General features: G+C 61.4%; 2 protein-coding genes across 11 annotated transcripts; one reads left to right on the top strand and one right to left on the bottom strand.

The window, feature by feature from the left end:
• CYP11A1 (cytochrome P450 family 11 subfamily A member 1) lies at window positions 1-3,810 on the top strand. Its single transcript, XM_080607781.1, has 9 exons — window positions 1-571; window positions 747-902; window positions 1,065-1,264; window positions 1,573-1,776; window positions 1,916-2,076; window positions 2,148-2,314; window positions 2,522-2,600; window positions 2,777-2,968; window positions 3,514-3,810. The coding sequence occupies exons 1-9, from the start codon at window positions 297-299 to the stop codon at window positions 3,634-3,636; spliced, it is 1,557 nt and encodes a 518-aa protein (XP_080463907.1). The 5' UTR covers window positions 1-296; the 3' UTR covers window positions 3,637-3,810.
• Window positions 2,881-27,803, bottom strand: CCDC33 (coiled-coil domain containing 33; the record flags this gene model as incomplete). Of its 10 annotated transcripts, XM_080607765.1 has the most annotated exons (11): window positions 3,782-3,919; window positions 4,151-4,267; window positions 4,340-4,536; window positions 4,689-4,752; window positions 4,925-5,056; window positions 5,165-5,253; window positions 5,359-5,649; window positions 6,794-7,004; window positions 25,640-25,813; window positions 26,537-26,961; window positions 27,035-27,803. In XM_080607765.1, 11 exons carry the CDS (start codon window positions 27,801-27,803, stop codon window positions 3,857-3,859), a joined length of 2,532 nt encoding a protein of 843 aa, XP_080463891.1. In that variant the 3' UTR covers window positions 3,782-3,856. The 10 variants fall into 10 exon arrangements, 9 of the variants coding, with proteins under 9 accessions (XP_080463886.1, XP_080463891.1, XP_080463888.1 ...); XM_080607762.1 differs by having other exon boundaries at window positions 5,165-5,649; XM_080607761.1 differs by having other exon boundaries at window positions 4,925-5,253.

The following is a 27,803-nucleotide window of genomic DNA, read 5'->3' as shown; positions in this document are numbered from 1 at the left end:
GCGTAGCCCTCTATAAGCCCATCCGAGCCTAGCAACTTCTTCTTAACCCTTGGTGCACCGCCGTATCAATCAGCTCCAGTTTATCACCGAACGCGTCACCCATACTCCAGTGGCTCTTGGGGCAGGACCGTGCTCCCCAGGTGCTGCCCCCAAAGCAAGCCCCCACCGTCCCAGCCCTTTTGGGGCATCTCGCCAGCACCCGGCCCCGTGACGCAGCAGGAGGCGTCTCCTCACCTTGAGCCTCGGCTGGGTGGGATAAGAGCGAGGTCACCCTCGCCGCCCGCTCGCCCGCTCCCATGCTCGCCCGGGCTGCGCCCAAACCGGGCGGCTTGCGGCCCCGCAGCCATGCCGGGGGCTGCCGCCGGGCTGGGGGGGTCCCTGTCCCTGGGGGGGTCCCCGGCCCATCGCACGGCCCCCCAGCCCCGGCCCTGGCGGCTCGTCCCTTCGAGCAGGTGCCGGGTGAGCGGCGGGGCGGCTGGCTCAACCTCTACCGCTTCTGGCAGGAGGGCGGCTTGCACAACGTGCACAACATCATGGCCCGCAAGTTCCAGCGCTTCGGGCCCATCTACAGGTGAGGATCCCGCCCCGATCCTGCTGCTTTGGGCCGGGACAGGAGGGTGCTAATGGGGCACGTTCACCCCGACGCCACGGGGATGGGCAGGAGCGGGGCGTTCACCCGGGGAAGGGCTTTGGGTGGTTTTAGGGCGAAACCCCATTGTCTCCTTACCCCCCCCCCGTGGTGGCAGGGAGAAGCTGGGTGTCTACGAGAGCATCAACATCATCAGCCCCCGGGACGCGGCCACGCTCTTCAGGTCGGAGGGGATGATGCCCGAGCGCTTCAGCGTGCCCCCCTGGGTGGCTTACCGCGACTACCGCAACAAGCCCTACGGCGTGCTCCTCAAGTGAGTCCCCAAAAAACATGCCCCGGGGCCCCACCGCCCCCCGAGCCGTCCCTGGAGCTCGGGGCGGTGGGGAGCTGCCGCAGCAGGAGGGTGCTGGGGGTGTCGGATGGGGGCTCCCCCCCTGCCCTGTGCCGCTTGTGACCCCGCCGCCGTGTCCCGCAGGAAGGGGGAGGCTTGGCGCTCGGACCGCCTGACCCTGAACAAGGAGGTGCTGTCGCCGCAGGTGGTGGAGGGCTTCGTGCCCCTGCTGAGCGAGGTGGGCGAAGACTTCGTCCGGCGGGCACGGGCACAGGTCCAGAAGAGCGGCCGGGAGCGCTGGACGGCCGACTTCAGCCACGAGCTCTTCCGCTTCGCTCTGGAGTGTGAGCCCCCCCCCAGATCTCTCCCGAATGCATGTGGGACGGGTGGTGCAACGTGTCCTGCCCAGCTGCATCCTCAGAGCACTTCTTCCCCAAAGACTTACATTTTTAGGGCTGTCCTCTCTCCCACTCGGCAGCAAACCACCCGGCAGCTGCTGGCAAAGCAGCGGTTTATCAGCACCCACAATGCCAGGAGGCCGGGCCGGGCCCCATAGCCACAGAGGGGCTGCATCTGGCCACGGTGGAGGGTGGAGGGGCTGCGTTTGGGTCTTCCCCCGTGCTGGGTGGGCTCACGGGTGCCGTGCTTGCAGCTGTGTGCCATGTGCTGTACGGGGAGCGGCTGGGGCTGCTGCAGGACTTTGTGGACCCCGAGGCGCAGCGCTTCATCGACGCCGTGACGCTGATGTTCCACACCACCTCGCCCATGCTCTACCTGCCGCCCGCCCTGCTCCGCGGCCTCAACACCAGGACGTGGCGGGACCACGTCCACGCCTGGGATGCCATCTTCACCCAGGGTGAGCTCTCCTCCTCCCCCGGCGGCTCCCAAAGCCACCAGCACGGGGCAGTGATGTCCTCAGGTGCCACCTCTGATGCCCTGGTGGTGGCACCGGGAGCACCCCGCACCACCCAGCACCGTGCCCCTATTTGCCCCAGCTGACAAATGCATCCAAAACGTCTACCGGGACCTGCGGCTGCAGCGCAAGAGCAGCAGGGAGTACATGGGCATCCTCTCCAGCCTCCTCCTGCAGGACAAGCTGCCCCTGGATGACATCAAGGCCAGCGTCACCGAGATGATGGCGGGCGGCGTGGACACGGTCAGGGGCAGGGCGCGGGGTGGCGGGGACGGGGCGGCGGTGGCGCTGAGCCCCGCTGTGCCCTGCTGCAGACCTCGGTGACGCTGCAGTGGGCCATGTTCGAGCTGGCGCGGTCCCCGGGCACCCAGGAGCAGCTGCGGGCAGAGGTGCTGGCCGCCAAGCACAAGGTGGCGGGGGACAGGGTGAAGATGCTGAAGACCACCCCGCTGCTCAAGGCGGCCATCAAGGAGACGCTCAGGTAGCCGGGGGGCAGCCGCTGCCTCTCCCAGCGCCGCGGGGCATGGGGATGCAGCCAGCCCCTTCTCCTCCCCAAATCTCGGGGGGGAGCCGATGTGATGCTGGCGGGACCGGCATCCCGTAGGGCAGCTCCCTGGAGTGCTATGCACAGAGGAGGAAGGAAGCTGTCCCCAAAAGCAGGTTTTCCCCCCCTTTTCCTGTCCCGCAGGCTGCACCCCGTGGCGGTGACGCTGCAGCGGTACACGGTGCAGGAGGTTGTCCTGCAGGACTACCGCATCCCCCCCAAGGTGAGCCCCGGGCCACAGGGTGGGAAGGGGGAACGGGACCGAAATGGGGCTTTCCTCCCCCCCATCTGCTTGTCCCCGAGCTCCGAGCACAGCTGGGAGCCCGCTGTGGGGTGCAGAAGGGGGACAGGGTTGGGTTTAGCGTGGGCAGCTCCCCATGGGGCTGATCCTTCCCCCAGACACTGGTGCAGGTCGGTCTCTACGCCATGGGCCGGGACCCCGAGGTCTTCCCCAAGCCGGAGCAGTTCAGCCCCGAGCGCTGGCTGCTGCCGGGCTCCAAGCACTTCAAGGGGCTGAGCTTCGGGTTCGGGCCGCGGCAGTGCCTGGGGCGCCGCATCGCCGAGCTGGAGATGCAGCTCTTCCTCATGCACGTGAGCCTCGGGGCTTGGGGTGGTTTCGGAGGGTGTAGAATCATAAAATCTATGTTGGGAAAAAACTTTCCATCTAGGCTGGAAAAATCTTTCCATCTAGGTTAGAAAAGACCTTCAAGATGCCCCAAAAATCACCAAGTCCAACCATTAACATGGCCTAATAAGTCCCATCACTAAACCTTGTCCCTTAATGCCTCAACCCCATCCCTTAGTGCCTCAACCCCATCCCTTAGTGCCCCAACCCTGCCCCTTAGTGCCCCAACCCTGCCCCTTAGTGCCAAACCACGTCCCTCAGTGCCCCAACCCCATCCCTTAGTGCCAAACCCCATCCCTTAGTGCCCCAACCCTGCCCCTTAGTGCCAAACCCCGTCCCCTAGTGCCAAACCCCATCCCTTAGTGCCTCAACCCCATCCCTTAGTGCCAAACCCCGTCCCTTAGTGCCCCAACCCTGCCCCTTAGTTTTTCCCTGTGAGGGGCCGGGGAGGATGCTCTGGGCATTCCCATCCCCGCCGCCTCCCTCCTTCTCTTCCTTCCTCCCACCCCAGATCCTGGAGAACTTCAAGATCGAGACCAAGCGGGCAGTGGAAGTTGGGACCAAGTTCGACCTCATCCTCCTCCCCGACAAACCCATCTACCTGACGCTCCGGCCCCTGCAGTGCCCGGCGTGAGCGGGACACCTGGTGGCCCCCCTCCGGTCCCAGCCTGGGGACACCTCCAGCACCTCCAGCCCTGGCTCCAGCCCCACGGGACAAGGGGGGAAAGCTGCCCCCCTCCCCATATTGCTTCGCCTCTGTTTTGCTCTGTAATTTCTAAAAGCAGCAGGTCTTTGCCATGAGCATGAATTTTGCATCTCAGAGTGTCTCCGGCGTCCTGCCCCCTTAAGACCCCCTAGGGCAGGGGGTCCAGGGTCCGGGGTCTCCTTGGGGAGAAGGTGGAGCCTGGGGGTTGTTTCTGGTGGGAGATGCGAACACGTCTCGGGGGTCTGCCACCCCGTGGGGTGCTTTAGGGAGAGGTGTGCAGCCGTGACGGGGAGGGCAGTGATACGGGGGTGCCAGTGACCCTTGGGGGCCACACTCCCACCTCCCTCCTGCCCCCAGTCCTGCAGGGAAACCGAGACATCCCCCCTGGCGTGGGGCTGGGCGGTGAGCCCCACGGGTGCCCCCGTGTCCCCAAGGTGCTCACCGAGGTGGGGACGTGGGGAGAGCGGGGGGCCGAGCCCCCAAAGCCGTGCTCCCACTCCAGCAACCGTGTGCCCAGCTCCTGCTTCTCCCGTCCCCACCTCCTCGCCGCCTCCTCCAGCTGCGATGGACCGAAATTAGGCTGCTCCCCCCTTATCCCCTCCAAATCAGGGGGTGCTGGGGTGCTGCCCACCTGCCTCTCCATCACACGCCCGCGGGCTTGTGCCTCCTCCAGCCTGGCCAGCAGCGACAGCTTCTCCGTGCCACCGAAGATGTTCCGCGTGCCATGGGAGGCACGTGGGGCCATGGGGGGCGATGGGGGGCGCGGGGGCCTCCCCAGCTCCTCCCGCAGCCTGCGGTTCTCGGCCAGCAGCAGGGCGTGCAGGTCCCCTGCGTGGGGACAGGGGGTGAGGGGGACCCCCTGGGACGTGCCCTCCATCCCCCGTGCGAGAGGATGGGCGCCAGAGGGCTCTGGCCCCGTGGTTCCTATGGGGTGGAAGCAGCAGCAGGGGGTGGCCACCCCCAACCCCGCTCACACCTACCTGTTGGTTTCTCAGTGCTCATGGAGAGCCTGTCCTGCAGCACCCGCTCCATCACCTTGATCACCTGCGGGAGCAGCAGGGATGTCCCCATGTCCCCAGGGCAGGGGACAGCTCGTGGAGGGGTGGTGGTGGCCCTCACATCCCCTCTGTTGCCATCAGTTTGGCACCAGGTGGCTCTGAAGAGCCAAGAGGGGCTGGGCCCGCCTGTCCTTGCCCCCCAGCCCACCCCGACTCACCTTCTCCTGCTGCCTCACCATCTCCTCCAGGCCCTTAGTCCTGGCCACCTGCTCCTGGCACCTCCTGAGGGCGGCTTGCTGCTGCCGGTGCGCTCGCTGGAGCAGCACCAGCTCCTTCTCCCGGTCATTCTTCTGGGGGGGAAGGAAGGGAAAAAAACCCCGAGGGCCTCCGCGCCATGCTCGGGGTGGTGGGGACCAAAGCCCCCACCCCATCGCCATCCCGCCCACGAGTGCCGGTACCCGGATCAGCTCGTTCTGCAGCCGCTGCACGCGGTCCTTCAGCCGCCGCATCTCCATCGTGCCCGACACCAGCTCGCCCTTCAGGGTGGCTGCCAGAGCCCCACGCCACATCCTCAGCTTGCGGGACGCGGCTGGGGGACAGCGGGGTCCCCCGCAGAGGGGTGTCCCCTTTTCCGCCCTCCCTGACCACGCACCCAGGCGGTCCAGGACCTCCTCCCTGGTCATCACGTCCACGTCCACGTCGGCGAGCAGAGCGCCGCCCGGCTCCTCGCGCCCGGCCAGCCTGCGCCGCAGGTGCCCGTTCTCCACCTCCAGGCTGGTGACGTGCCGGCGCAGGGACAGGAGGTCGCCCGCCATCCGCTTCAGCGCCAGGCGGTACCTGCTCACCTCCTGCCAGCCCGCAGCAGAGCCGGTGGCACCCCAGCACCGGCGGCACCCCACCACCGGCACGGGCTTCCCCTGGCACCCAGCCCCACGGAGCTGAGCTGAGGAGGTTTGTCCTGAGGGCCAGAGCCACCTCGGAGGGGCTCAGAAACATCCAGTCTTTCCCCTCTTGTAACCAACCCTCCATCTATCCATCCTTCTCTTCATCCATCCATCCATCCATCCATCCATCCATCCATCCATCCATCCATCCTTCCATCCCTCCATCCCTCCATCCATCCATCCATCTCTTCTCCCTCCCTCCCTCCCTCCTCCCACCCTTTCCTTCCCCATCTCTCCACCTCTCCCTTCTCCACACTTCCCTTCCCCAACTCCCCCCCCCCAGCCCCCCGCAGGCCCTCCTGCAGCCCCCACCTCTTCTCCCCTCCTCCTCCTGCCACCCCCAGGGGGGAAGCGACTCCCCGACACCCCTGGGGTGTGGCAGTGCCAGAGCTGGGCTTAACCTCCGGGGGGGCACACGGCCCCATCCGTGGGGAACACGCTGCCACCGGGGTTTATTTTAATGGACGGAGGTGCCTCGGTTTCCCCACGGAGCGGGCACTGGATCCAGAGCAGGGTTTTCCCCTTCCCCCTCCCTGGCCTCTTCCCGCGAGGACAAGGACGAGGACGAGGACGATGCAGCCGCGGCGGTGGGGGCAAGGGCACCCACACAGCCCTGTTGGGGGGGGGGAACCCTCCCAAGGTCGGTGCTGCCTCTGGATGGACAGACAGCCGGGCACGGCTTCGGCTGGCCCAGAGCTGCTGAGCACCCCGAGCATTTCAGTCCTCCCAGCCTCAGCCCTGCCCGGTGTTTGCACATCCTTGAAACAGGGGGAGGAATATTTGATACGGGTGGATGCGAAGGTTTTTGGTGTGTTTTTTTTTTGGGGGGGGGGGGGGGGGCATATGGCCATGTGATGCCGGTGGGTGCCGAAAGGGAAATATTTCGTGGAGGGTTTGTCTCTCTGGAGGCAGAGAGGGCAGCTGAGCCTCCTGAATCCCTGCCAGAGCCCAGCCTTGGGGCCGGCCTTCGGGGGGGGTCCAGCAGCACCGCGTGGCCTTGGGGGGGGACGGATGCTGCCAGGGGGAGGAGGAGGAGGGAGAGGAGCGGCTCCACGCTTTGCTTGCAGCTGATCTGGGGGGAACACCCCCCCCCCCCCCAGGTTCATGTCCCCTCGGGGCCACCGCTGCCCGCAGCGCACTCACCCGCTGCTGGAGGTCCCTGGGGACGTCCTGGGACCTGCGGGGCAGAGAGCAGAGGGACCCCCTTGGGTGGCTTGGGGAGAAAGGGAGCAAGGAGGAGACCACCCCAGGGGACACCTGTGGAAACGGGGGTGTCCCCGAGCCCCCCGTACCTCTGCGGCATCCCGGGCAGGACGCTGTCAGCCGGCGGCAGGGCCATGGCGTCCTGGCGGGGCTGTGAGGGGACACCAGAGCCAGGGGTCGGTGGCTGCACCGCGGAGCCACGCACGTGCGGCAACAAAGGCAGGGGTGGCGGCGACCCTGGCCCCGTGCTGTCCTCATCCTGGGGACCTGGGGGTGCCCCCGAGGGGCTCGAAGCAGCCGGAGCAGAGCCCTGCAGCATCCTCTGCTGTCACCACAACACAAGCCTGCTCTTAGCAACCTGGGCTGGGCTCCCTCCCACTGCTGGGCAGCAGAAATCAAGGTTTTGTCCTCAAAACCTCTGGCTCTGCTGCTGCCCGAGCGGGGCAGAGCTGCCCCGTCCCCCTGACAGCCCCCCCAAAGCCACCGAAGTCCTTGTCCCCGGCCCGCCCCTGCCTTATCTCCCGCTCCCAGGCAGTCTGGTGGCAGGTCCCGCAGCAGCTCCTCGCTGGTGGCACCTCATTTCCATGCCTTGGATCTTGGCTCGTGGCTTTCAAACACTCCATTAACTTCTGAGCCCCCGCGGCCGCTCAGATCCGCGGGCTGGGCGACGCCGGCTCGGAGCTGGATGCGGAGCAGAGGTGCCCAAATCCGCTGGGAAATGCCCTGCTGCCACCCCGCTTCCATCCCCGGGGAGGGTGTGAAGCTGTGCTCCCCACCTCAGCCCCTCTTTTGGGGTCCCCACACGTCCCCAGCTGTGGGGACATCCAGCGAGGGGCTCGAGCACCCCACCCGCTGCGCCCCCCGCGCCCACGTCCCCCCCGGTCGCTGTTAGGGAACAAAGAGCCCGGTGTCGGTCGATGGAGACCCCCAGCGCTCATCCCGGGATATGAATTTTTCATCATGGAACCGGTAGGAAGCACGCAATTATCCTCTCCATCAATAATGCACGGGGACAGGGACCAGACACCCAGCCCCAGCCTCCTGCCTCGGAGCACCTCCCCGCCCTGCCAACACCCATTTGCCCCTATTTTTGCCCCAAAAGCCTCTGCTTGTCCCAGCACCACCCCAGCGATGGGGACGGGGGTGCAGGAGGGAAGGGGCTGCCCAAAATGCTCCCCAAAATGAAGCTGGGACCCTCCAGGGAGGGCAGAGTTAAGGGTATTTGCACTCCCCTTCCCCTATACCCGCTTTCGAACGTCTCTACATACATCCCTCCTTCCTGCAGGGCTCCGGGATGAAAGGCTGCGCATCCACATCTGAAACCGCAGCAGCTTTGAAACTCCTGCTGATTTTTATTTTATTTTTTTTTATTTTTTTATTTTTTTCCCCGTCATTTACAATCCTCTGAAGCTTTCCCTGCCTGGCGAGCCGTTCCACACACGGCTCCGCAGCCTTTCATCCGCCCCGACGAGACGCCCCCCCTCCTTCCCCTATTTGCTTAGGCCAAGTTTTGTGATTTTTTTCTTTTTTTTCTCTCCCTTTTTTTTTATTTACTTAACAAATTGCTAGGAGACACTTCGATGTCTCTCATCTGCTGGCATCGATTCAGCCGATCGCATCCGTCGCTCCTTCTCCCCCGTGCCCGGGGGGGCTGCAGGCTGAGGATGCTCCGACTCGTCCCGTTGTGAGCACCGAGGTGTTTGAGGCCCCGGCAGCAGCCTCCCACCCCCCTGCCCCAATAAATACATCCCCGGACAAGTGCTAAGCCCAATTCCGCCATTGTCCCGACGATGGGATAAGCGCAGATTTGCTTATCAGAGCAAAATTGCTGCAGCGGCTTAGGAAGATCAGAGGGGGAAAAATCCCCCATTTCCCTTCTTTTTGGTGTCGGAAGCTCCTGAAGCCTCCAGGAGGGGGTCGCTGCCTGCCCCTGCGCTCGGAGCCCTGCCTCAGTTTCCCCACTGCGAGGGACAGGTCGCTCTGGGATGTGTGTGGGCGACTTTTTGTGGCTGCATCTGATTAAACCCGGGCTGACCTCCCTTCCCACGCACCGGGCTGGGGGGGGGGGAATCGGGCAGAGCATCGCTATTCAATTTGGGAGTTAATTGGATTGTATCGGAGGGCGTTTAATCTGAGCTGAGCCCCATTTAACAGAGACGTCGGCTCCACGCTCCCGCCTGCTCCGGCCAGATAAGGCTGGGGGGAGCAGCGAGCCCCCCCGGCTCCTGCCCGTGAGCGGCTGTGCTTTCATCCCCCCCCAAAATAAAGAAATCCCCGGCCAGGAGGAGCGCGGAGGCTCCCCCAGCAGCTGGGGGTGGAAGGAGGTGCACGCTTTGCAAGTGCCTCCAAAGCTTTTGTGCCCCCCGGGCTTCCCAAAGCCGGTGCCTGAGGGACAAACCCCAAACCCCAAACCCCAAACGCAAACCCCGACCCCAAAGCCGAGGCTCCCCATCCCTTTGGGCCGGGCGTTGCAGAGCCCTGCCCTCAGCCTCGCTGCAGCCATTTGTTTCACCGTTTGCTCGCCCATCGACTGCATTTGCCGACAGAACTCAGCAGGGAGCATCAATCCATCAACACCCCCAGCCCGGAGCCGTTCTGCTGGGTTTTTATTTATTTATTTTTATTATTTTCCCGGTTCTGTGCCGTTCACAGAGAGGCCGCTGGGTGGCACTCGGGGTGCGGCTGCACAAGGAGGAGCTGGGGGGGCCAGGGCAGCATCCTCAAATCCTCCCCCCTTGCAGCATCCTCACCCCTCGCAGCATCCTTTCGCCTTGCAGCATCCTCACCCCTTGCAGCATCCTCACCCTTTGCATCTTCTTCACCCCTCGCAGCATCCTTTCACCTTGCAGCATCCTCACACCTTGCAGCACCCTTCTCCCCTGCAGCACCCTTTCCTCTGGCAGCACCCTCACCCCCCGCAGCACCCTGACCCCTCTCAGCACCCGCCCCTTTGTGGGCACCAGCCCCCAGGAGGGGCCGCAGAAAGGTCTGCAGAAATCGCGGAGCTACGGGGGGCAGGAGGGCAGAAAGCAAGCCTGGCCAACTAAGCAAATGTTGGTAGAGGCTGGAGAGAACTCCCCCTAATCGTTAAGTGCTGCCCGTAAATTATTCATCGACTGGGAAGAGAGGCACAAATCTATTCAGCGAGAGGGCAGGAGGCTAGGAAAACACTGCCCTGCTTTGTAAACCCTGAGCAGTGCGCGGGGCTCTGCTGCCTGCACGGGACCGTGGTCCTCTCCGGGACGCGCCTCACTTTGCTTTCCTCTCCCCTGCTTTTAATTAAGGCATTAACGCAAAAACCCACAGCGAGAGCCCCAAAAGCAGGCTGTGCTGCTCGGGTTTGATCACCGGCAGCCGAGGCAGGGAAGTGACAGTGCTGTGATCAGCGGGGACCGCGCCGTCGGGGCTGTCATGTCCCTGCCACCCACGGCACACACGCACCATTAGTAGGGTGTCAGCCCCCATCGGCGGCGCTGTCAGGAGATGGGTGCAAGCCCCGCGGCGCTTTGGAGCGTCCAATTTCCCCCCCCTGCACTCCTCACCCCGTTTATGTTGGGTTTGCTCGAGCCTCCGCACGCTGCCTGGGCTTTATTGCAGCTCCCCATTAGGCTGGGCGCGAAGCAGCCGTCGCAGGCACGGGAAGGGAAGCAATAAAGCTCAGTGGGTCGGAGGAAAAAAATAAATAGCTTTGCTTTCTTTTTATCTTATATTTCTTCTTTATTGCTAATTTTTCGTCCCGCTGCTCAAACTCAATTGCAGCATCCCCATCCCCTACAACACCCCCATCCCCTGCAGCACCCCCATCCCTTGCAGCACCCTCGCCCCCTTGCAGAAAGTGAGGGCGAGAGGATGGTGTCGACCCCAGGCCAGGAGTTTTGGCTGCCACCAGCTACCACAGCATTAACAAGTGGGGTACCCGCACCCTGATTTGCCCCGAGCATCACCCCCTGGCCCCAGCCCCTTTGCTCTGCGCCCAGCCATCGTGCGCCCCGCGCCTTCCTCACCCCGCTATTTAATAAGCAGAGTCGAGGTTTAACGACCTGTTATTTTTAAAGCCAGCTGGCTGGAGTACAGGAAGATATTAGCACCGTGAGGGCTGGTTTTGCATTCGCCCCACAGCTCCATTTATCAATACAAAGGGCTTGGAGGAGGAGAGCAGCTGCTTTTTTTTTTTTTTTCCCTCCGCAGCCGAAAAGTACGAGACGGAGGTGCCTGGGGTCTAAAACCTAATGCAGCGGTAATAGGGGAGAATTTGCTAAATGGATTCGGGATGGAGCGATTAGATCGGATCTGGGGCGTGCATGCAGCTGCCACGGGGCTCATCCTGCGAGAGGAGGGAGCTGGGCTGCGCCCCCCCTTTGCATGCCCCCTGTCCCCCCTCCAAGGGCCGGGGAGGTGCTGTGCTCCCGGGGCTTTGCAAGGAGAGCTTTGGGCTGAGCAGAGGAGGATGCCTGCTGCATGCTGTGCACTGACCCCCTATAGAAAGCCCCGGGAGGGGTGGAAATCACCGGGTCCTGCTGGCACAGAGGGATGGTAAAAGTCACTCTGCGGCCAGCTCTGCTCCCATCTCTGGTGGAGCCTGGGGCAGCAGAGCATCTCCGAGCCAGACGCTGCCAGCAGCCCTAATGTGATTTCCCTGCCCTCATTTCCCGCGCCCTGCTCCCGCCAGCCTGGCTTTTATGGACTGGCCTCTAATCTGGTTAGGGGGGAAGTCGCAGCTAATGGAAGAAGCGATGGAGCCCACGCTGCCCTCACCAGGGCGGGTTTGGGGATGGGGTCACCGCTGTGTCCCCCAGCAAGGAGCAGGTTGGGGTGGCTGGGAGCTGGCATCTGGTGGCATCTCGGTGACCGTGACCCCCCCAAATTGCTCTTCCCACCTTGATGTTGTCTCTGAGATGAGCAATCAGGCTCCGAATGGATGCACGGCGCGAGCAGCGGCGCAGCGCCCCTCTCCCCATCCTTCTCCACGCCTGCCCCCGGCCCCACAAAAGCTCCATCCAGCATCAAAAGCACGGAGCACCAAAGACGCCCCAAAAGAGACGGGATCATGCAAAATGCAACAGTTTATGCTCTGCCTGCAATTACCGGGGCCGGCGTCCAGCTGCTGCCCAGCCCTCGCCCGCCGGAGCCGGAGCGGGAGCGCACGTGCTCCTAATTCAATTAGCGCTGCCCTGAACGCTCCCTGGGGGCCGGCGGGCGGAAAGCAACCAATTCCCCTTAACGAAGACATTTGCTGCCTCCGCGTGCCTTTCCCCATCCCGCTCATTAGGGCGCAAGAAGGGGAGAGAGTGGGCGCAGGCGACTGACGGCTGTCGCTCAAAGCCCTGCCGGCGATCACGCCTGCAGAAGTCAAGGGGAGCTGTTGGCGGCTCAGAAATGCAACTCCCCCCCAAATTATAAATAAATATATAGATTTTTTTAGGGTCTGGTGGCTGGGCTGGCACAGGAACAATTTACACCACGGCGCCGTGACAATTTACACCAGGCACCGATCTGCTCCTGTTTTTAAATGGCAGCAATTACATAAATTAAGGCTGGTTAAGCAGCGGCGCATCCAGCCTGTTGATTTTGCTTCGCCTGGAAAAAAAACAGCGCTAGCTTTTCCTTTTTCCTTCCTTTTTTTTTTCTTCCCCCTGACATTTGTAGCGTTGTGTAGGACTAGTCCATGCCCCAAGGGTCCCGAGTGCAGAATTAACGCCCCGAGCAAGGTGAGGCTGTGCCGAACGGCAGCACAAGCCATCGCTGATTCATGCGCAGCTAATAAGCAGGGGTGGTTAATAAATAGAGGTGATTAATAAATAGGGGTGATTAATAAATAGGGGTTAATAATAAGTAGGGTTCATTGACAAACATGGGTGATTAATTAATCCGCTAGGGATGAGGAGATCTCCGACGCGCGTCCTCCGATCCTTGGCGGACGCTGTGCATTGCTGGGGACCCGCTGCACACACGAGGGCTGAATCCTGCTCATGTTTGTCACCGCTCTGTGTTGGCTCCTGTGTGGTCAAGCTCGTCTGTGCTGGGCACGGCAACAAATTCAGGATGGAAAAAGAAAAAAGGCAGGGAAAACAAGAGCCAGGCATTGCGCCACAAGCCGTACGGAGCCGGCTTCATTTTCCACTGCGAGAGTTTTCTACCAACAGACATTAATTTGCGAAAACGCGAGCGTTTTGCTGAAGCCTTTGATTTCTTTGTCTCTGATCAAAGTCTTTTGTTCTCATTTGTGCTCCAAAGAGGGAGCGGGGAGAAGGCAGAGGCGCCGGGCGCGCATCTCACCGCCTCATCCCTCTGGTGGGTGCGAGCATCCAAAACCCAGCTCAGGGCAGCCCCGGGAGCATCCCCGGGCCGTGCGCCGGGATGTGCAGATGGCCCAGGGTTTATTTAGCTCCTGCTTAGTATAAAAAGCCCAGGCAATCTGGATTTCAGCTCTCCGAGCCCACGGCTCTCCTGCTTTTTGTTTCCTCTCCCGGCTCTTACATGTATTAAGGAAGGTTTTGGGGGGGGGGGGGGAAGAGAAGGGAGAGGATGGGGAAGAGGAGGGAAAAAAAAAATTACAGCTCCCAGATCAAAACAATAATCAGCTAAATGAATTCCGCAGCATTTTCCCGCATGACTGCGAGTGATAATTTAGTGCAGCAGCCAGCTGGAAGCAAAAGGATTAATTCTGCACTTAGTGACACCCATGTGAATAATTCATCAGACGCAGACCCCTTTCTGCTGACCCCCCCCGGGCAATCGCTCCAAAGCGCCCCCCCGGCCCACAGCATCGCTCCCCGGGGAGGGGGCAATGAAATCACCAGAGCTGTCCCAAATTAACTTTATGGATATTATTATTTTTTTTTGCGAAGGGGAGGGTTTGGGGCTGGCTGCTGCAATTCGATTGATCGGTCGGGGCCGAGGGCAAGTGGGGTTTCCCCCCCTCCCCAGCCAAAGATGAAAAGCTGCCGAATTCCCTCCCCGCTGTGACATCCCCGGGGACCACAAATGGTGAAGGATGAGGCCAGCGGGAAATCCGTCACCGCCTCGAACCAGCCCGTCCCTTCTCCACCCGCTGCGGGGAACACTTGTGATGAACACAGGGAGCTTTGGGAGGGCTGGAAACAGCATCAGTCCATCACCGCCCGCTCCTTCATCCTCGCAGAGCCGTGCCAAGGGGTTCCCCAAGCCCTCTCCACGGGGCTGGGTCCATGCGTGGCACCGGGATGCTCCGGGACAGCCGCAGGCACGGTGCCAGGGCGTCAGAGCCGATGCGCTGATGTGGGCAGACAGCTTGTCACAGCCACCGCCCCTGCCAGGGGCTGGCTGCACGGGTGGTGAGGATGAGGAGCAAGGAGCCTTCGTCCTCCCTGGCAAGGCCTTCAAAGGATTGGCACGAGCAGAGGTGGCTGAGGAGGGTGGACAAATCTTTGCGGCGCAGCTAACACATGGCTGGTGGCCGGCCGGGCAGGGAAGGGTTAACCAAATGGGGACGCTCCCCCCTTGGCTTCTCCCGACCCCCCCTAAATACAGAGGTGTCAGGCTGCTGAAGGTGAACTCATTGTCTGCAGACGCTGATGGGAAGGGACAGGCGCGGCGACACGCTGGGCGGCCGGGAGCACCGAGCGCCATTAGCTTGCGCGGGGAAACCATTAACCTCCGGGGCTCTCGAGCCCGGATCCGGCCTGGGATGAAGATCCCATCGCACATGGGTGTGGGGAGGAGGAGGAAGAGGAGGGAGAAGCCTGATGGCTGGGTTTAATCACCCCGCGCTAGCAGAGCCAGCGCTTGGCACCTGCTCGCCCCGCTGCCGGCACCTTCGAGCCCCCCAAACCCCATCTCTGCCCCCAAATCCCGCACGGGAATGAGCCAGGCGGGGCAACAACACAACAATTATTGTAATGAATGAAACGCACGAGTGGGTTTTATGGGAATCTGCAGCCTCGCGGGCATCTTGGCACTGGGCCGGCCTCCCCTAAGTGATATTTTATTTATGGGCTCCCCGGACGTGTTGATGTCGCACGTTTCGCTCCAGACGCAGACGAAACACAACGCACGGGCTGCAGAGAGAGAGGCAGAAAAGCCCGTGTGCCCCGTGGACGTTCCCAAACGCCCAGGACCAGCTCCATCCATCGCTCCCCGGTTGCCCTGGCAACTGCTTTTTGGGAGATGTGCGTGGCCGGCTCGCCCCGTGGTACCCAGCCCGGCGCGTGCGGCGGGGAGCAGAGAGTCCCCGCCTTGGCCCATCAAGTGCCAACTGATAATTAAAGCTCACCGTCCCCCCGAGCCTTCGCGGGGAAGATCAATATAACAAAGCCGCCTGCTTCGGCAGTTAAATATTTCATCGCCCCCCAGCTCTGGGGAAGAAGGGGGGAAGGAGGGAATTCATTTCTGCCAGGCAGGGCAAGGCGGAGGCAGGGTTTTGGGAAGCTTTGAGGGACTTTGCTGGGTCTCAGCTCTGCCAGGAAAGTCCGTGGGAGGTGCTGGGGCTCTCGAGGAGCCCCCAGGACCATGGCAAGGAAGAATCTGGCCCCGGGAACACCGCCCTGCCCCACGGCCCCGAGGCTCCAGCACATCTCCAGCCCTCGGCTGGAAGCAAGGAGGCAGCCGACTGCTCTGCCCCCACCGCTCGCTCCACAAGTTGACAAGCACGAGAGGAGCCTTTTATCAAAAAAAAGGAGCTGATGGAAGGCAAAACCGCCCTCTCTTTATGCTGCCATCAAGGCCTTCCCTTCCCCCAGCTTAATGCGAGGCACGAGCCTTAACTCCTGCTTGGCCAACCCGGGGATGCTGCGGGGCGCGCGCGAAGCCCCGTCCCCAAATCCAAGCCGTAGCCACAGGCAGTGGCTTACCCTCCTCGATGGAAGAGCTGGTCCGGGAGCCACAGCACTGGTCCCAACATCTGGGAACATCTGGGGGGAGCCCAGGGTCTCCCTGTTGTCCCCACATCCCTGCTGGTGAAGAAGGATGGTGGGATTTGGGATGCTCAGCCCTGATGCCATCCCGTGGGATGCCACTGAGGACCTACGGGCATGAGGATGTGCAGGTGGCCTCCAGCTCACCCCTGTACTGGTCTTACTGGGAGGGAAGGGGAGGTGAAGCAGGCTTTGGGGTGGGAAGGAAAAGGAGCTGTGCATCAGGGCGCCCACCCCAAATCCCACCTGGCAGGCTCCTTTGGGAGGAATGAGCACCGACCCCTGGCAATGCTCGAGGGGGGGCACGAGACGCGGGCAGCCCAATCCCGCCGAGCCCCCCACGCCCTGGTTTGCTTTGTAAGCAGCCCCTTTTATCCAAAAGGCTATTCCAGACTCCAGAGGCTAATTATCCAGCAGTATTGATGAAGGGACAGGGAGGAGGCTGCAGGGAAAGGAGAGGGGAGATTGAATGTTAACGACCGCCGTCATTAAAGCCAGCACATAACGAGTCTGAGCAATAATTACAGCAGCATTGGGGGCTGCAGCCCTGGGTCATTTTCATTTGTGCTGCTTATGGCCTACGTGCCACGAGGGCACGTCTTCCCCATCAAGGCTGCTCTGGGGCAATTCCTCATGCTTTTAGCACTGGCACAGCTTTTAGGGGGCCTCGGCGCTGCCCTGGGAGCCCCAAGACCCGAGTCCTGCTGCCTGGTGACACTTGGTGCCCTCAAACCCTCTCCACACAGCAGCAGCAGGCTGTGGCACGGTGTCAGAGAAGGTGACACAAAAGCCCTGCTGATGGGACACGATGATGAGAAGGTGTCTGGCGGTGGCTCCTCTGGGCAGGTGTCCTCGAGGGAAGGGAGGCCACGTGGCTCTCGGGAGAGGTCAGCTTTGGAAGCATGGGAACGCCCCAAGATCCTCAGTCATCTCCATCACAACCCTCGCACCTCTTCTCTCCCCCATCTAGAAGCAGCTTAGCTTGAAGATCCCAAGGGATATGATGAAGCAGGGCATGGTCCCACCACCCCCAAAGCCACCAGAGCGCAGGGAAGCCCCAAGCAGCCCCAAGCCTGCGCCCCTGGGAGCTGGAGCCCCTGGATTTGGTGTTAAGGAGATGGCAGAGGTTCTTCAGGGAGTGTAAGCAGGATGGGGGGATGTTCCGTGTTCACAAGACCTCCGTCCCCTCGTGTTGCTGGAGACATGGGTTTGGTGGCCCCTCACCTGCCCCATGGCTGCAAGGGACATGTTCCATGTCCCCTGTGCTTCTGGTGCTGTCCCCTTCCCTTCTGGGGTGGGTGAAGCCCACCCATGGGACGTGGAGCTGAGCTGGGCACCCCGGGCAGGTGGGATTAGCACTGGGCTGGAGGAAAAGTGGCTGTCGAGTAACGAGCTCTGTGGGGGATTGCTCGGCCCGCAACGTGCTTGGGGTCCCAATGAAGCCAGACACGGGCTGGCGATGGGAGGAGGAAGAGGAGGAGGAGGAGGGAGAGAACCGCCCGCTCCGGGCCCCCTTCATTATAGACTTGCCTAAGGATGAGAGCATTGAAGAGCTGTGAAGTGGAGGGGGAGAAAAAGAAAAAAAAAACCAGCACGGCAGTGTGCAGCACGCGGGGATGTGCTTCGGAACGGAAAGAATGGGCTGGGGGCAGCGGGCAGGCTGCAGAGCGGGAGCTTTGGTGGCTGCTCCCCGCCCCAGCGCCAGGCTGGGCGCATTCAGCGGCGACCTTGAGGCTCTTCTCCCCCCGCCAGGCACAGAACGAAGCAGCACGAGGGCTTTTCACCCCACAGCCTGCCTTGATGGGAAGGAGAAGCCTTCCCAAGCTTTGTGCTGCTAATTGCACGCGCACCTGCCTCCAGCAAACCAAGGTCATCCGGCATTACTGCTGGCCGGCAGCGATTTATTCGCGTGCGCACGTGGGCGAGACGGACTCAGAGCATCCCTGCAAGTGGGGAGCACCCCAGGGATGAGCCAAACCCATCGGGATGCTGCCCACTGAGGGCTGGTGCCAGAGGGATCGCTCCCATCCGGCTCCTGAATACTGGGGGGTGATGCTGGGGGGTCCGGGCGGGCTCGGGGTGGTCCTCACCTCCCAGCAGCTCCCCGCCTGCTCCTTCCCGTCCGGAAAAACCCACCTCTGAGCGGCGGCACGCTACTCTCCTTGGAAAGCAGGCACCCTGCAAAACAATAACCGATTCCCTTCTGCCTTGCGTCCCTCACTATGGTTACTAAAAGGCCCCTCATGTGTCCTGCATCCCGAATGCCCCCTCCCCTCCATCACTCCCCCGTTTCCATGGCGATGCGGTGATGGAGCGGCACCAGCATGCGCGGGGAGATGCAGCCACCGCGCGCCACCCTCGCGCTGCCGTTTAGGATATTGATGTTTAAAGCTCCCGAGATTATCTGGGGGTAATTGGTTTATGGAAATGGAGACAACTCCTGCCGCGGAGTTCCTCGGGGCGGGTGGAGGGGGGAGATGGGGCGCCAGAGGGGCTGCGCTGCTCATGGTCTCTACCTTGGAAGACACCCGGCAAGCAACAGTTTGCCTGGGGAGCTCTGAGAGCTCTCTCCAGACTTTCGCAGCCCTGGCTGCTGCTTTCCCCACGTGGACAAGCCCGGGTCCCAGCACTGCGTCCCCACTGGGTGCTTGCAGGGGCATTGCCATGTGGAGGTGCCACAGAAAACCACAGTTCTGCCTGCAGCTGCCTCCTGCCCCTCGCCCTTTTCTGCTCCTGCAAGGGCGCCTCCTGCCCCGGCACGAGTGGGGCCGCCTCTTCCCCACCCGACCAAAGCCCGGCCGGCTAATTGAGTCCCCTGGCACATGCATAATGCAGCGCTGCTTGCCCGGGCATCTTGTTTTATTTATTAAAACACTCTTTTATTTATTATGATATCATCCCGAAGCCCACGCGGCACTGCCCGATGGCTGCTTTGACATCATTTCAGACTTTGGGCGTTCTGCACGCTGCTTCCTAGTGCCCCGTGCGTTGTTTTGTGCCTCAGCAAGAGGCCCTGCACCGAGCATCCCTCGGAGGGGCCGCGCTTCACTATGGAGTTTTCCCTTGGAAAACACAGCGTCCCCCCATAGGGTGCCCCCTTCCTTGCATTACCCCACTGCACAGGGGGAGAAGTGATCCCGGCGGGTGATGAAGGCAATTGCTCCCCACATCTCAGCCCTCCTGCCAGCTCCCCAGCCCCTTTTTTTCCACTTTTGGGGGGCTGGATCTGTGCATATGGTCTGCTAAACTGCAGGCACGTCCCCGTTGCCATTCCTGGTCCCCAGGACATCTGCCCACCGCAGCACCCCACCCTGTCCCCAGGCCCCCCACCTCCCCAGATTGCATGTCACCATTTCTAGGGACGCGGCAGGAATTGGGATTCCAGCCCAATCCACGGCGAAGGGGAGAAGCCAGGCGCTCGCCCCCCCTTCCCCATCTCATTAATTCGCACCAGCTGATGTGATAAGGCGCAGAGGGGCCGCAAGCTGCTCCTCGTGGCGGGGGGACCGTCCCTGCGCCCATCACACCCTGTGCATGTGAGAGACGGCGCCGGCCCCCCCGTGTCGCCCCCCACCACCATCCATTGCTTGTAAGGCACTCGAACGTTCACCTCCGCCCTGCGGGCTGCTCACAGCCTCTGCGTGCAAATCCCCGCCGACGTGCGGCTGTGCCTCCCGAGTCCTTAATGAGGGGCTGCCTCCTCCTAAGCCTTCCCCGTGTCCCCCCCCCGCTGCGACCACCCCGCTGCAGGGGCTCGGGGCTGGTGACGGTGGCACGGGATGGATGGGGTCTATCCAGAGCAAAGGGGGGAGCAACCTCCTGGGGACCCCGGGGGGCTGCAGAGCTCATTGCTGGGGTAGAGATAACCTTTTTTCCCTACAAATTTGCTCTTTTTGCTCATCAGATCTGCTGGGACACGGGCTGTGCTCATCACTGCCCCAGACCTCCGCAGCCTGACTCCTTCCCAAGGCATTTCCTAAAAGCACCACTTGAAAGGAAGGAATGGGGGATGTAGAGGTGCATAAATGTCATTGTAAAGGAAAAGAGTGATTTTTTTTCCCATCCCAAGGATGGCTAAATGGCAGGAGAGAGCGGGGGAGCATGGTGGCAGGGTGAGGCAGCAGTGAGGATGAAGGCTGGCGGCAAGTTTCCAGCCCAGTATCTCCCACTGCGAGCATCGAAGCCTCTCCTGGGAACAGGGCACTATTGCTGGATAACCCCAAATACCCCCCCAGACCCAAGCCAGAGCGATGGAAAACGACCTCCTGGCTTTGCCTGTAACTGCCCAGTGCCCTCCCAGTACCCTGGATCACAGAATCACAGAATCGTCTAGGTTGGAAGAGACCTCCAGGATCACCTAGTCCAACCTCTGACCTAACACTAACAAGTCCTCCACTAAACCATATCACTAAGGGCTACATCTAAACGTCTCTTAAAGACCTCCAGGGATGGCGATTCAACCACCTCCCTGGGCATGCGGGAAAGCATCAGCCCCTGCGGCTGCGGGGCCAAAATCAGAGAAAACAAGGGGGAAAACTGGGACCTGACCTCCTTCTTGTGCCCTAATATTCTTCTTGTGCCCTAATTCACATCAGCCATGACGTGGATTAGGCTAGGCTTGGCGTCCCACAGCACACAGCTCCAGGTCGGTGTTTTTTGGGCCGTGTTCCCAGGTTTTCCCGTTCCCTTTTCCCTCCCAGACAGCAGCAGCAGGTTTCGTGGTGCACATCCCTGCCGCCGCCGCTTGTGTTTACATTTCCCTGAACAAAACGAGTAGATTTTACCGCTAGCAACGGCCGCAGGGTGATAATTAGCAATGGGTTTTAATAGTAAATTCACAAATGGCAAAGCTAAGGAAAACCCAGCACGAGAACAAAACGTTTTAAAAATAGCAGGCGTGAACCATGCCAGGCTTCGCAAACAGCTTGCAGGCAAAACCCCAAAACCCTCGGCAGAGCTGTGATTATCCACCCCAAAAACCCACTGCCACCGCTCCCAGGCGGGAGGAACTCAGCATCCCAGGGTGTCTTGCTTCTTTTTCAGCTCTCCTGACGGGGGGCAAAACTTGTCCCAGCCATCCAAGCGCGCTTGTGCTGTGGTTTGCAACCTGTGGCTCCTGGAACCGGAGAATAAAAGTCCCCGCGTCCCCAAGGGGCTTGGAAAGAGGATTAAGGGGCTGATGCGTTACACAGGAGGCTGCAGACTGGAGGAGAAGGAGTGTGTGCCTGCGATGTGACGTTCCTGCGGGGTCCCAGCCTTGTTCCCCTGTTAAATGGCGGCCGGGTCTGGCCGGGAGCACCGCCGGCGATTTATGAGTGGCTGTTGGGGAGGCGGCAGCTTTATCCGCCTCCGGAGACTCCATAAAATGATAGTGGGCTCCGCCGGTGAAGATGGACTGGGGCTGGTGTGAGTTTTCCTCCCCGATGGCTCCCTAGGCTCCGTTCAAGCCTCTGCATGCCAGCAAGCCGAGAGGTAAAGCGCCGTTTGCTTTACCCCAGCGGCACGGGTAATTTAACGGGGTTTGGGCTCTGCAACTGGGGTCTGGGCTGCAGGGCCGTGGCACCACAAAACCACCGCTTCGCAACCTTTGTCCCCCACCCCCTTGGCCCGGAGGGACGCGGAGGAGCACATTTGGGCTCGGTGACCGTGGTGCCACCCGTCCCTGGGAGAGCCTCTGCCTTTCCTCGCTTCCTGCAGCCCCCCGCGCTGCAGCTAATCACGTTTGGGGCTGGGAAATCTCATTTGAGGCTCTATTAATGCAGCGCTGGCATGGCACAGGCCCCGGCCTGTCTCCGCTGAGCAAAGCGAGGAAAGCAATCCAGCCAGGGAAAGGCAGCTCCCGGAACGAGCTCGGGGGGAGCCGGACAAATGCAATTACCCCCGGGAGGAAGACGAAAGAGGCATCTTCTTCCTCCCCCCCACAGGAGGGTATCCCCAGCCCCACAGAAGCGCCGGCAGAGGAAGGAAAGCCGAGCCAAAGGAAGCCAGCGCTGTTTTATTCATGGCTTGGTGCCGCTTTCCAGGCGAGGTGTCGCCTCCAGGGGACCCTGAGGGTGCTCATTAGAGATCACACGGCGGGTTTGGGGCACCCCAGTCCTCCCACCAACAGCCCTTTCCGAGGACAATTCCTGCCCCAGGCTGGGCATCCCTTGGGGTGAAAATGTGCCGAATTCATTTCGGTTCCATTTATGCAGTAAAACTCCCAATTCACCTGTCAAATAATTAAATGGGCCGGCAGCCCAGCTCTCCCGTCGTCTGCTCCATTAGGGGAGTTTTACACTTTCTATATTTGTCAGCGGCACGCGTGCAATTTCCTTCCCCCCGCCTTTTAAAATGGAGCAATTTTCTCTTTTTAACCCCATTTGCTTTTCTCATAAAGGCAGCTATCTGACACTTAAAGGGACATGATTACTGAAATTGCAGGAATTAAAGCTCACTCCTGTGAGTCGATCCGAGGCGCTTCCTCCGAGCACCCGAAGAGTTTGCGCTTTGAGACGAGCAAATCAAGAACCCATCTTCTCCACCTGAGCCCCCGCCTTCCGTTTCTTTGCTCCATTTTAGCTAAGAAACCATGAATTGCTGCTCTTCACCGGCCCATTTCTATCAGATGCCAGACCTTATCCCATCCCCATGAGCGTGAGCAGGATGCTTAGACCAAGAACTGCGTCCCAACAGCCTCAGCACCCCGATGGGTCCGTTTCTTATCATTTAGGAACGTGTTTGCATCAGTGAAAAAAGACCTCTGCCATGCTCTGAGGCCCATTTTGGGTAGGGGTGCCGGTCCCCAGCACCCTGCAGGGCTCTCAGAGCAGGAGATGCTGCCCCAACCCCAAGCCCTGCAGCACCCCAAGCTTGGGGAAAACAATTTATTTGCCTTCACAGGGAGAAACCATCACATGGGTGGGACTAAAACACCGTCTGCCATCTGCAGAGGGTGAAGGTGAGGCGAGGAGGGTGGCTCGATGCGGTGTCACCCCGGCCTCGTGTCCCCTCCCAGCCCCCCCGCCAGGAGCAGGATGCCAAGCTGCCGGAGGAGCCCTGCGAAGCCCCCGAGGAACCCGTCACGGGCTGACAGCCTCTCAAAGGCCAACAAATTGCTCACCAGCGCGGCGTTATTCATCACCCTGCTGGCAAAGTTTGTTTTTTCAGCCTCATTGGCTTTCCAGTGAATGGAGGCAGCTCGCGGCTCTTTTCCCCCCGGCCCGGTGCTGGGACGACCCTCGCTGTCACCACGATGAGTGGCAGGAGGTGGCCAGGGCACAGACAGGAGACGCACGCCATCCATCACCCGCTAACAGAGAGCTCAGCCCCAGCGAGGCGACGACACCAGCTTTTATCCGGCAGGAAAGCTTTTATATCCATCGCTCACCCAGCGAGACCGGGCACGTGGCCTGTGCCTCCGAAACATGGCAATTGTGGCCCAAAAGCAGCTCCCAGCCCATCCCCAGGGTTGTTGCACAGCCAGAGGGCTCAGCCAGGCTCGTGTACATGTCTGTGCCTAATACCCGTGTTTTTGTCCCATTTTGCAGACCCCTTGAAGCTCCGTGAGCTGCCCTTGCATGGGGTGGATGCGGTGCGCTCACTCTGGGAAGCATCACACCTTCGCGCGCTGCGTCCTGCCCAGACGTTGCAGCCCCTGGTCAACAGGAGCGGCGAAGCTGGAGCGCGAGCCGTGCAGAAAGCCCTTTGTTTGGGGGAGGAAAGTTCCCCGTGCCCTGACAGCAACAGACTGCTGCAGCCTGGCTGCCAGCTGCTCCGGGGAGGCTGGAAACAAACCACCAGCCACGGGCTTGCACCCAGCTCCGGCTGCCAAGGAGACCTCCGAAAGCCGGCTGCCCCCCTCAGCGCACACGTGGACCTGCGGGGAGGGAGGCAGGATGGTTCCCCCAGCACGGGACCAGCTCCTGCTCCCCCCGGGGTCTGCTGCAAAGCCCTGGGAAGCCTGGCCCCATCCCGGCCGGCTGGGGACGGCATCTCTGGGGATGGTGCTGTGGGGGTCATCCTCGCCCACCCGGGATGCTGAGAGCTCGCCCGTGGCACGTTACCGGCTTGCTGGGTGCCGTGCTCGAGCCCGGGGACAATTAGGGAACCATCTGACCCTGCGACGTGCTCGAGGTGTTTGAACAGGCAGCAGAGCCTCCTGCTTCGTGCCGGGGAATACATTAGCCGCAGGTTGCGGTGAGATGAGCAAATCGTTATCCCTGTGCCGTGGCCTTTCGAGGGCAGCTCAGCACCCATCCATCACCCCAGCATCCCGCAGATGAGATGCTCGGCACGGTGTGGAGGAGCAGATCTCCCACCGGGGCGAGCCCACGTGTCCTTCCCATTTAGGAAAGCGAACGGGATCGAGGTGACAGCCCAGCACCCAGCTCGCACCCTCTGCCCTCGATCCGGCCTCCGGAGGTGTTGCCAGCTGCCTGAGCATCACCCACAAACCCTATATCCATCACGGCCACCAGCCTGGTCCCACCTCTGTTTAACCCTCTGAGACCCCCCCATATGGAGCAGGACTTTTTGGGACTCTGGGTCCAGCAGCAGCCCTGGAATGGGGTCCCTGCACCCCAAGACCTGCAGGTTCCTCTCCATGACAAGGACCCCAGCAATGCCCCCTCCTTGCACCCCCTGACTCCCTTCTGCCCAAACCATTCAGCCCTATGCATGGGTTTCTCCTCGGCTAGGGCACCTGGGGGCAGGCAGGGCACTAAAGATGCTCTCAAGGGGAAACTGAGGCACGAGACGAGGTCGCTGCCCTACCTCTGGAACAAGCAGAGGACTGCGGGATCCCCTCCATCCCCTGCCGGGAGTTAACATACTCCTGCCTCCCAGCTTTCAATTTTTAAATAAACCCCATCCCCGCAAATACTTCCAGGCTGACATCAGCAGCAGGTGATTTATCACCGCCGGAGCTCAGAGCTCGCTGCATTCCCCCCGGGGGCCCAGGAGCCAGGGGGGAAATTGCCTTTGCTGATGCTTCGCGCCCCTGCCCTGCCCCAGCCCACTCCCACTCCTATCGATCACCGCTGCCTTTTCACCACTCAGCAGAATTTCCGTCCAGATATTTGCTGACCGAAGTCAATTGAGCCTCACTAATTATCATTTCTGGTACGTTTTTGGTTAATTGGGGCCTCGAAAATTCAAGGAGAGCCCCAAGGCGGTGCAGGGCAAGGGGCTGTAACGCATGGAGAGGTGTCCCTGGGGCAGCCTCAGGATGGAGAGCAGGGGACTGGAAAGCAAACAGACCCCCGAGGATCAGAGGAACAGAGCCCTGTCTGTGGTCCTGAGCCTTCCCAATAAATGTTTTCACAGGTGTGAGACACCTCTGAGAGCGGGCGAGGCAGCGGCCTCACCACCGGGGTGGTGCGGAAACGGAGCCCCTCAGGGAGGACTTGTCTTTTCTCCTTTATTTGCACAGCTTTGGACACGGTGACGCAGGGTGAGGTGCAGCCTCTGGGTTTGTTAATACTGACAGTTCGCTCTGCAGCTTTGGGTTTGAGCTGGAAGACAAAGTAGCTAAGATTTATCAGCCCCAGATGCCAGCAGCTGGTAGTTCGAAGGGCTTCGGTGCCCGGGTGACACCATGCCCGGGTGACACCATGCCCGGGTGACACCATGCCCACGGGGCTGCATTTTCTTGCTAAAAATGTCAAGTTTGGTGCCCCGTTCTCCCATCCCCATGCTGAGGCTGGGGTCCTTGTGCCCACGAGTGGAGCTGGGGACAGGACCCCCAGGGGTGGCCACGTCCCATCGGCAGCTCCAGCTGCACGAGCACGCAAAGCTCTGCTAGAAAGCTCTCGGTGACCATAAGGTGTCAAAAGAGCACCCGCAGCCCCAGCACCCCTCCCCACCAGGTCACCGCAGGCACCAGGACGGCATCTCCTCCGGCTCCTGCACTAACCTGCGCTGCCCACGGGGTCGGATCCAGGCTGGATCCTGGCGAGGAGAGGCGGAAACTGCCGCAGCTCAGCGGTGGCACCGAGGAAGAGGAGGAGGAGGAGGAGGAGGGGTGCTCGCCTGCTGAGTCACCCGGGAGCTCTGGGGAGGAGCTGAGCGCAGGGTCAGCCTGCGGCATCTGCGGATGAGGAGTGGGGTTGGGAGGGGAGCAGCACACCCCCCGTATGTCCCCCCATCTAACCCGTGGGCTCAGGACCTCACCCTTCAGGAGCAGAGCTTTTGCTAGACATTAAAAAGCTCTAGGAACAGCCACGGTCACCCCAGAGCCAACACTTTTACGTTAGCAGATTATCCCCATGCCTCCCCGTGGCCCAAACTACCTTATAAAAATAACAATGATAAAAAAAATAACTTTGTGCAATAAATTCCTCCTATTCACAAGTTTTCCTGGAGCCCCCAGCTGCGCCTAATGTGGACCAGGTGCTCGCAGCCCTTAAAAAGAGCGGGGCAGGGCAGGGCAGGGTGCTGCTGGTGGGTGCTGCTTCCATGGGGATTGCTGGGGGGCTGCCCAGGCAGGTGAGGAAGATTTAGGGTGGGTTATGGGGTTGTTCTGGAGGGCCTGATCAAGCAGGTGATGAGGGTTTGGGGTGGGTTATGGGGCTGTGCTGGAGGTGAGAGCCCTGCTGTAGGTTTTGTGCTGGATCTCAGATGCTCAGCACCGTGCTGGGTGGGAAATAGGGTGCTGTGGGCTGAGCTGGGCAATATCCCCTAAAGAGCCTGCTCCTGTAGGTCTGAGCACTGCCTGGCTGCAGGACTGGGGGATTGGCTTTTGGGGGGCTGCCACCAACCCCCCACCCACGTGGGACCCCCCTGGCCCCCAAATTGCCCCCAGCTCCCCTACCTCTGTGGGCAGCGAGTGGTAAGCGGACTCAGGCGTGCGGAGGGGGACTTCAGGGGACAGCACTGCTGGGGACGTGGGTGCTGAGGCTGGGTCCCCCTCTTGCTGTCCCTTCTCCTGGCTGGGGGGTGACAGCGGTGGGAGCCTTGCTGCGAGAGGCCGGTGCTCGTGCAGGGAGGCGACGAAGGCCAGGCGGCCGCAGTGCATGGCTGGCTGCTCGCTGCCCACCCGCAGCAGAGCTGCCACCGCACTGCAGTGGTACCAGTCCTCATCCCGCCCAGCCGGGGGCTTCGTGCGAGGCTGGGGGGGCCGGGGGTAGATGGCGAAGAAGGCTTCACCCACCCTCCTCTTCCTCGCCTGGCTCTCAGGTGAGCGCAGGGCTTCGATGCGCAGCCGCACGTCGTGGTTCTTGTCGTTCTTGCAGAAACCTGCAGGGTCAAACCTCGCTTAGCAGGGGGACACCTCTGCCATCAGCCCATCCCCGTGGCACCCAGCCATCACCTCTGGGCAGCGTGAAGGTGAATTTCCTCCGCTGGAAGGAGCACACCTCGTCCAGGTGGCTCTGCTCCACCGTGTCGGTGGTGCCGGTGCTGGCGGGGATGGCGTTGCCTCCCCCGATGCGCAGCAGGACACCGGCCGCGGGGCCACACAGCAGTGGGTTCTCCACGCTGAGCCGCAGGGCATAGCGGCCCTGATGGTTGAACTGAGCCCCCAGCACCTCAAACTCAAAGTCCAGGGTCTTCTCCTCGGCCTTCAGCCCCCAGCGCTGCAGGCTGGGGGGGATGCGGGGCTCCCCGGCCATGGGGGGGACCTCCCGACAGCAGAGACCTGGAGCGAGCCCTGGGGCTTGTTTGAGAGCCGAGCGGGCTCTGCTGGCACTTCTCACCTCTTTCCAACTGGAAAGTCCCTGGGGGGGCTCCGGATACGTGTAGGCTTCACATCTCTGCTGGCAGCTTTCAAAGGCAGGGAAAAAAGGGAAGAAATCCCTGAGCTTGGAGCTGAGCCTCGGTGCTGCAGGGAGGTGCTGGGAGCTCCCCTCTCCTGCCCCATGCCGGGACAGAGGGCTCTGAACTCGGTTTGTTTGCAGGGAAACCAGGTAACTGCAGGAGGAGCAGTGGCTGCCTTCCAGCAAGCAGCCCAGGATATCCAGGGCGGTGCTGAGGACACAACAGAGCTGCGTACACATGGCCTTGGGGACCCACCACCTGCAGGAGATGCTGGTGCTGAGGCCATCACGAGCCCCCCGGCTCCCACGTCTTGCTGGCCCCAT

This window comes from Anser brachyrhynchus (genome assembly GCF_964034855.1).
Source record: "Anser brachyrhynchus genome assembly, chromosome: 11".
In the NCBI taxonomy this organism is placed as follows: domain Eukaryota; kingdom Metazoa; phylum Chordata; class Aves; order Anseriformes; family Anatidae; genus Anser; species Anser brachyrhynchus.
This window is presented reverse-complemented; position numbering and strand designations above follow the sequence as displayed.

Excerpts from the sequence above, each read along its gene's own strand:
- CYP11A1 (XM_080607781.1), top strand. The coding sequence starts at position 297 with ATGCTCGCCCGGGCTGCGCCCAAACCGGGCGGCTTGCGGCCCCGCAGC. Across the intron at positions 572-746 it reads CGCTTCGGGCCCATCTACAG|GGAGAAGCTGGGTGTCTACG; the intron begins GTGAGGATCCCG and ends CCGTGGTGGCAG. Across the intron at positions 1,265-1,572 it reads CTTCCGCTTCGCTCTGGAGT|CTGTGTGCCATGTGCTGTAC; the intron begins GTGAGCCCCCCC and ends CCGTGCTTGCAG.